This window comes from Cucumis melo, chromosome 8 (genome assembly GCF_025177605.1).
Source record: "Cucumis melo cultivar AY chromosome 8, USDA_Cmelo_AY_1.0, whole genome shotgun sequence".
Lineage (NCBI taxonomy): Eukaryota > Viridiplantae > Streptophyta > Magnoliopsida > Cucurbitales > Cucurbitaceae > Cucumis > Cucumis melo.
Window position 1 is genome coordinate 17202087 of NC_066864.1, and position 8809 is coordinate 17210895.

The window sequence follows — 8809 nt, forward strand, 5'->3', positions numbered from 1 at the left end:
GTTCTAAACCATAAGATTTGATCGTAGTAGCAAACCTTATATTCTAGGATCTAGAAGCATGTTTCAATCCATAAATGGATTTTTAAAGCTTACAAACCTTTTGTTCTTGACCTTTTTGTATAAACCCCTCTGGTTGGACCATATAAATACTCTTTTTAAGATTACCGTTCAAAAAGGCTGTCTTGACATCCATCTGTCAAATTTCATAGTCATAAAAACTGACGATGGACAAGAGTATTCGTATTGACTTTATCATGGCAATAGAAGAGAAAGTTTCTTCATAATCTATTCCCTCCCTTTGTGTGTAACCTTTTGCCACTAGTCGAGCTTTGAAAGTTGTACTTTACCAGCTTGGTCTCGTTTTCTCTTGTAGATCCATTTACAACCAATAGGTCTTACTTCACTTGGTTGATCTACTAGAGTCCAGACAGAATTGGAATACATATATTCCATTTTGAGGTCCATGGCTTTGATCCATTGGTCACAGTCCACACCATTCATAGCCTGTTTATAGGTCAATGAATCCTTTATGCCATCATCTGGTATGATGATTTGAGCTTCATTTAAACCGAAATAGCGGTCACGCTGATGAAATATTCGTATCCTCCTCGAGCCTTGACATTCATTGGTCCACAAAGGTCAGAATGTACGAGCTCTAAAGGAGTTTTGGCTCTAAGACCTTTTCCAGTAAAAGATCTTTTGATCATCTGTCCTTCAAGATAGGAATCACATGGAGGTAAAGAGTTATCTTCTAACTGATTTAGAAGTCCACTCTTAACCAATCTTCCAATACTATTGAGATTTATGTGACCAAGTCTTAAGTGCCATAAGAAGGCATTAGAAGAAACTTTTTGTTTTTTATTCTGAGTTTCAGCTATTCTAAACATCTCATATTTAGGACAAAATTTGCTCGTGATGGTCTTAACTTATATAAGTTATTTTCAAGTATAGCAGAACAAATGTGAATACCTTTTCTTAAAATGAGCGCTCCATTAATTTCAAAAGATATTTTATACATATGTTCTATTAAACAAGAGATAGATATCAAATTCCTCTTCATTTGAGGAGCATACAAGACATTCTTTAGTAAGATATATCTATCATTAAAAAACAACTTCAAATCTCCCACTGCTTTGGATGAGACAATTTCTCCAATTACAACTTTGATAGTGATCTCTCCCTCAGAAAGCGTTTTCCAAGAACTAGTTTCCTGAAATGAGAAACAAATATGATTAGTGGCTTCTGAATCTAATATCCAGGTAGAATTTTCATTTTCCACTAAACATGTTTCAAGGACAAGTAAATCATATTTACCTTGTGATTCTTTCTCTGCTTTTTTTTAGCAAGGTATTTTGGGTAGTTTCTCAACCAGTGCCCATTTTCACCACAGTTGTAACATGTACCTTTTTCTGTAGTCTTTTTTACCTTGTTATGCCTGATAGTCTTCCTCTTTCCCTTCTTCTCAATCTTTCGATTGGGTTTTGATGGTCCAAATTTAGATTTAGAGGACGATCCTCTATTAACTTTTCCTTATTAGTAGCAACATTTGCTTCTACTTCTTTTCTCTTACCCTTGGTAAGATTCTGGAAACGCTAGAGCTCATTCAGAATGGTTGTCAGGTTAAATTCTATCTTAGTCAGGGACGCATTCGTTTGGAATGGTTTGAAGCTTTTCGGAAGAGACTCTAAGATAAAACTAACTTGATTTGCCTCATCGATGGCACCTCCATTTACCTCAGCAATATTGAAGTGCATCATCATGTCCAGGACATGTTCTCTAATAGAGGTCCCCTCCTTCATACGCTTAGTGTAAATGTATTTGATTGCCTCGTGTCTTAGGGACCATTCTGGTTGCCCAAACATTCCTTTTAATGAATCCATAATCTCTTTAGTCGTGGCTAAGGATTCATGTTTCTTTGCTAAAATGTCTGACATGCTAGCAAGAATGCAGACACAGGCTTTCTTGTTTGCTTTTATCCATCGATCATATGCTTTCCGACTAGCTCGGTTTGCATTTGAGGCTGGGGTTTGAGGACATTCCTCAATTAAGACACACCGTAAATCATCAACAACTAGTTTTGTGTTCAGATTTGATTTCCATGTCGCATAGTTATCGACATTAAGTTTTTCGGAAGCTAACAATTGAACTATCGAGCGATTCATGCTGAAAAACAAACATACTTTGTTCAGAAACTATAATCTAAGTAAACCAATCATTTTAGCCAAACTTTAAATAATATACCCTTTTATTTATGTGTTGCAATGATAATTCAAAGATTCAAAATAACCTTTACCGAGGGGTAACCGATTACTCATCCTTTGAATCAAGACTATCTTAACCAAATGCTAACTCACAAATATCTCATATTTACTTAGCATTTAGTTACCGTTTACTTCGGTCAAGAATGTACTAACTATTTTAGTAATTCTTGTAAGTGTGACCCTCCATTTTCGGTCCTCAAAGGTGAGAATCATTATGCTCTCGAAGGTGGAAAGACAATATGAATACTTATCTAACAGACCCCATCCAAATATGAATTTTGCGGTATTCCGAATCCTATAATACAATCCTCCGAATGGCACGTCGCTCCAGGGTAGACAAGCAGGCGCATTATAGGAATCTCACGGTGTGACCCAATGGAAGAGACCGTGGGATGTATTGTCATATATCCCTCACCGACTTTCTATGAACTACTTCCCCCATTCACCTTGTTCATAGCTCATGCAAACACTCTCCGAATGGAGTTCGCTTCTATGCACGACCCAAATCCCTTCATGAATGTAAACCCGAGATTTCCCTAGGATCATTTTCTCTTGTCATCATAGTTGGGATTACTAAGCTAAAAAGAGAAAAAAAAAAAGAGAGAAAAGAAAGGAAGTGGAATTCGACAGCAAGCCCACCACCGCAAGCCCATTTGTTTTTTCAGCCCCATTTCATTTCTTTCCTCCATCATTTTTCATCCAAACTTTCAGAGCACTTTGAGGAGAGAGTGAAGGAAGAAGAAGAAGAAGAATTTCATGGTTTGAGGTTGAAGAAGATAGGAAAAAGTTCATGCAAAGCCAGCCATTGCAGAATCTGGGTGCAACTGTCAACCTCTGGTTGTTTTGTTCAGTTTGACCTATCTAGAAGGAACTAAGAGGTGAGGTTTGATTTTCTTGAAAGCTAGTTCATTTTCTAATAAATTTTATGAAGGAAGCTTGAGCTGAATAGTATGAGAAGTTAATGGTTTTTGAAATGGAAAATAAAGCACAAGATTTTTGAGCAAACCAGGAGGATTTCTGGTGCTCTCTGTGTCTTTGAGTATTCCGGAAGTGCACAAGTCGAATCAGAAGCTGTATTTGGTATAGTTAGAAAGCTTATTCAATATCCTACAACTTTCATGAAGATTTTGTTAGCCAAAAAATGACTTTAAGTGGGGTTAATTGCAGGAGATAGATAAGGAGTGGTAGAGAACCTCGAATTATGTATTATCTGTGTTCGGGGCAATTCTAGACAAATTGGTTGAGAATCTCGTTTTCATTTCTTCAGGTAAGATGTAGAGTGTTCAAAAATTAAGAGTTTTATGTGTATTTTAATAATTTTGGATAAGTGTTGAGGAAGTTATGGGTGTTAGAAGTTAAGATATCGAATCTGGAAAATCTGGAAATGTGGGTTGTAATGTGATTCTTAATCTAATTGTTTAGGAATTCATGAGCATGGAAGGACAAAAGCTATCTATGGTTCTAATGCTCGGTTTTTGTTGTCGATAGGCCAATAGGAAATAGGCTGAGTCTACAAGCCGGGGAACTAGATAAGACTGTGAGTGACAAAACAATTTCTAAAATGTTATTCAACAATTGTTCATAATTATATGTTTTACTTGTTCTTTTATGAATGATACATGTTTTTGTAAACGGTTTCAAACATGAGTTTTGAGCTTAGATTTCCTAATGAGGGTTATATTCGAGCACGTGGCTAATGGCTTAATGAAAAGTAGTTGAAACGATATCTTTTAAAGTAAAGCATGTATTAGCAAATATTGTATAATGATTTAATGTTTTTCACGAGCAAACTGAATAAACTTGAGTTTTACAAAAGATAAAGATAAACAAGCATGTTTAGATGTTTTCATGTGACTTTGCGGAGCTTTCCATTGATTACATGACTGAGATATTGAGCCTGAGGCTATATGGTACCGTGTGCACACAGGTTATATTTCCGTTGTCGACGTTGAGTGTACTCCGTGACAACGATGCTGTCGTGAGTGCTGGACGGGCCCCACTACGACAAAGATGATGGGAGTGTCGGGCGGGCCCCACTACATCGTAGGACTAGTAAACGTTGGTTGTACTAGGCATGCTTTACACCACGTAGATCGGTCATGTTAGTTAAAACGTTTGATGTACTTGTTATGCTTTGTTAGATTTTTTTTTTATGGTGAACTTGGAAGATATTTTAGGAAACCTTATTTATTACACGTTTATGTTAAATGCTTTGTTTGAGCATATTTATATGTCTAAAGGTTTATCACATGTTCTGACGTCCGGATTTAGAGTTTTAAATTTAGTCACTCACTGGGCCCCGTAGCTCATTCTTTTCAAAATGTTTCCCACTTTTTCAGGTAGAGATGAGCTCCTGTCACACCCCCTCCCGGACTACCTGCTACCTTAGACCGAAAGATGGCGTGAAGCCGACGAACAACGCTTTTCTGTACCTGTATCTGTCGACTCTGCTTAAAACTTTCATGTGATGAACTTGCCAATCTAGTATATAAACTATTGCACATGCCACAAAACACAGCGGATCCTAGGCTAGTCAAACACATACATGAAATGTACCTCAAAATTTACCGATTTCACGAGTAAACCTAAAGACACCTTAATCAAAATATAACCAACAAAGTTTACACAACTACAGCTCCTAAAGCTTATACAAACTGTGGAGTATCTATAACATACAAGGGTGTGAATACATCACAACACAACAGACTTTATGCCCAACACAAAACACGTACTGGCAATCGATAATGAAGCTTCCGCAGACTAAGGCAGTCTATCAGGCACCGGGAAGTCGATCTCTACCTGGAAAAATGGGTAAAACATTTTGGAAAGGGTGAGCTATAGAGCTCAGTGAGTGACTCAGTTTAAAACTATGAATTTAAAGATAAGAGCACGTGAAAACTTTACACATATAAATCTGTTTATACAAGTCGTAAATGTAAATGTGTAATAGTAAGAATAACTTCCTTAAATACTCAGCATGTTCATCATTGAAATATAGCAAGGCATATCAAGTATATCGAAGCATTTTAACTAACATGACGAATTTACGTTGTGTAGGGTACACCTAGTACAAAAACGTTTACAAGCACTACGATGTAGTGGGGCCCGCCCAGCACTCCCATCTTCTTTGTCGTAGTGGGGCCCGCCCAGCACTCACGACAGCATCGTTGTTACGGAGTACACTCAACGTCAACAACGAAATCTAACCAGTGTGCACACGGTAATCTCTAGCCTCAGGCTCAAGATCTTGGTCATGTAGTTAATGAAAATTTCATAAATCATCATAAAATATTAAAACATGCCTGCTTATAAATTTTACACAAAGCTCGAACTTTACTCAGCTCTTTCGTGGAAAATTGTAGTTCTTAAAACAAAACTTCATACTAATTCATGCTTTGCTTAAAATATTGTGGTTTAAATACTTTCCAAACATTTAATATCTACGTGCTAGCATAAATTTCTTTAAGAAATCTAGTCTCCAAATGTATACTTGAAAATAGTCATGAAATTCAAATACCTTTCATGGCTTCGTAAATAAACATTTATCGCATTCAATCATAATAACAGTTATGGAAAATATTTCAAAGTTGGTTTTGTCACTCACAGTCTTGGGCTAGATCCTTGGTCTATAAGCTCGGTTGAATTCTTCTCGGCCTGCCAACAACCCAACTGAGTATTAAAACCTTAAACATTCTGGTTTCCTAAAGATATACATAACATGTCGCACCAAAGATGACGCTCACGAAAACAAAGCTTAAGAAATAAAATCCTATTTCAACAATTCTCTAAAATTTCCAGATTTCTAACATAAACTTCAAAGAACTATAACTTTCTCAATACTTAACCAAAATGAGTGTTCTTTATATCAAACTCTTCATTTTGAGATCCTCTAAAACTTACCTGAAGACATATAAATCTGTTTCCCCGTGCATAAACACATATAACCCTCAAAACAGAACCACTTCCAGAATCGCGTGCACACGACCTCTTTAATTTGTTCCTACAATTTAACCAATTTTTAGTCGTTTTTGGTTTACAATTTCTTCATGAAAGTTGTAGTAAATTGAATAAGCTTTCCAACCATACCAAATAGAAATTCTAACTCCACCGATACACTCTGAAATACAAGAAAAACCAGAGACCTCCTGATTTCGAATGAAAACCAACTGCCCTGTTTTCTTCATCAAAAAGCACCAAATGAATATCCGAATTTGCTCCAACGTTCTTCATAAAGTTTGTTTAAAAATGAGTTAACTTTCAGTAAATCTAAATCTCACCTCTTAATTCCTTTTGAAGAGTTCAAACCGAATTAAAAACCAGTGATGTGCAGAATGAACTAAAATTCAGCCATTGATACACTTTGCTTGAGTTCTCCTCCTCTTCTTCAACCTAAAAATTCTAGTAAAATTTCTCTTCTTCTTCCAAACTCTCTCTTAGAAGTTCTCTGCAAATTGAAGAAGGAAAAAGAAAAAAAAATAAAGGGAACTTGGATGTCTTCAAACTTGGCGGTGAAGGGAAGAGAAGAAGAAGAAGAAAAGAGAAAATGAACTTTTCTTCTCCTTTTCTTCTTTTTGTCCTTTCTTTTCTTTCTTTTCTTTAATTAATTGAATAAAACTATTTAATATATAAATATATATATTTATATTTACACTTAATTTCCATTTTTTTCTTTTTTTTTCCACATTTAAAGAAATTAAACCAAGAAAATATCGGGTTTACAGCTCCTGTGCCTGATACACTGCCAACGTTTGCTGAAAGTTTCGGATCAAACTCCAGTACGTGGTTGGAGTTGTATTTTGAGTCTGTTCATGTTGAAATGCTTTGTAAGGTTTGTATAATATCGTCTTAGAGGTCGTGGTCATAAAACTCTAGTTGTATAGGTTTTGGTCGTGATGTTTATATCAGGTTATTTTACAAACCAAGTGATGTCAGGGCTGCATCTTATGTATGTTGGAAAGGTTTTCGTGGTTTCCTCTGTGTGGTGTTCCATGTTGAATATTATATATTTAAGATTGGTATGTTTATCGGGCTTAACGTTCAGTAGGGTCAGCAGAGATCGTTAGAGGAGACGATGTCTATTGGCTTCACGCCGTCTTTCGGGCTAAGACAGCAGGTGGTCCGGGAGGGGGTGTGACAACTTGGTATCAGAGCAGTTAGCTCCTTGAAAAGAGACATGGTAGTTAGTGTTAAGAAAAATCCAGGAAGTAAATAGTTAGACGTTGGGTCAGTTCAGGTAGAACTAGCGAAGTAAGGTCCGAGTATTATTGATAGGGAGTCCAGTCAGGACTAGAATATGGTTACAAGTTTAGTATCAAATATCTTAGTTATGTATCTATAGCATGTCTAATGTGTTGGTATGTTATAGGAGTCATGCCACCACGTACCAGCAGACGACGCAGGCAGAATCAAGATAGGATGCAGGATCCTACCCAAGGTCAATCTGAAATGGGATCTAGTACCCCGAGAGGTCAGAATGAGGCAGGGAGTGAGCGATTTGCTAGATCTACACAAGAGATCGGTAGGCCAGAGAAAGCAGGGCCTAGTGATCCGGAAAAGATGTATGGGATTGAACGGTTAAAGAAATTATGAGCCACAGTGTTTGAGGCCTCCATGGATCCAGCTGACGCCGAGGTCTGGTTAAATATGCTGGAGAAATGCTTCGGCGTAATGAGTTGTCCTCAGGAGTGAAAAGTTAGATTAGCCACATTTCTGTTACAGAAATAGGCCGAGGGATGATTGAAATCCACTATAGTCAGGCGCAATGATGCACGTATGTTAGATTGGCAGACGTTCAGAGGCATATTTGAGGAAAAGTATTATCCAACACATATTATGAGGCAAAGAGAGATGAGTTTCTGGAGCTGAAACAAGGGTCATTTTCAGTAGCTGAGTACGAGAGGAAGTATACCGAGCTTTCGCGGTATGCTGAAATGATTGTGGCATCTGAGAGTGACAGGTGTCGCAGGTTTGGGAGAGGGCTACGTTTTGAGATACGTACCCCAGTGACCGCTATTGACAAGTGGATGGATTTTTCCCAGCTAGTAGAGACTGCTTTACGTGTGGAGCAGAGTATTGTAGAAGAAAAGTCGGCCATGGAGCTTAGTCGAGGAGTTTCTACAACTAGTGGTATTCGAGGTCGAGAGCAACGGAGGTTCACACCTGGAGTGAATGTTTCAGGTTGTCAAGACTTCAAGCGTCAATCGGGCGGAAAACCATTGAGGCAGATGAGTTTAGGTAGTACTTATCAAAGGCAGAGTCAGAGAGCTTCCAGTCAGTCTGCGAACTCAGTAGCAAGATCGCGGACGGGTCAGGAGTCTATTGCTAGTGAATCCAGGAGAACCCCATGTGTAAGTTGTGGCAAGATTCATCGGGGTCAGTGTCTTATTGACGCCGGTGTGTGTTACCAGTGTGGACAAACAAGACATTTCAAGAGGAATTGTCCACAGCTGAGAGTAGCAGTTCAGAGGGACCAGGGAGTTGAGTCCCACACGGTTGAGCAGCCGAGAATCTCAACAGCCGCAGGGGAGGGAATTAGTGGTGCAAGACAA

The 8809-nt window shown here is 37.9% G+C and overlaps 1 protein-coding gene across 1 annotated transcript; it reads right to left on the reverse strand.

The window, feature by feature from the left end:
• Positions 1–1592: 1592 nt before the first annotated feature.
• Positions 1593–2162, reverse strand: LOC127150669 (uncharacterized). The gene has a single exon (XM_051089170.1). The coding sequence runs from the start codon at positions 2160–2162 to the stop codon at positions 1593–1595; it is 570 nt and encodes a 189-aa protein (XP_050945127.1).
• Between the last annotated feature and the right edge of the window lie 6647 nt (positions 2163–8809).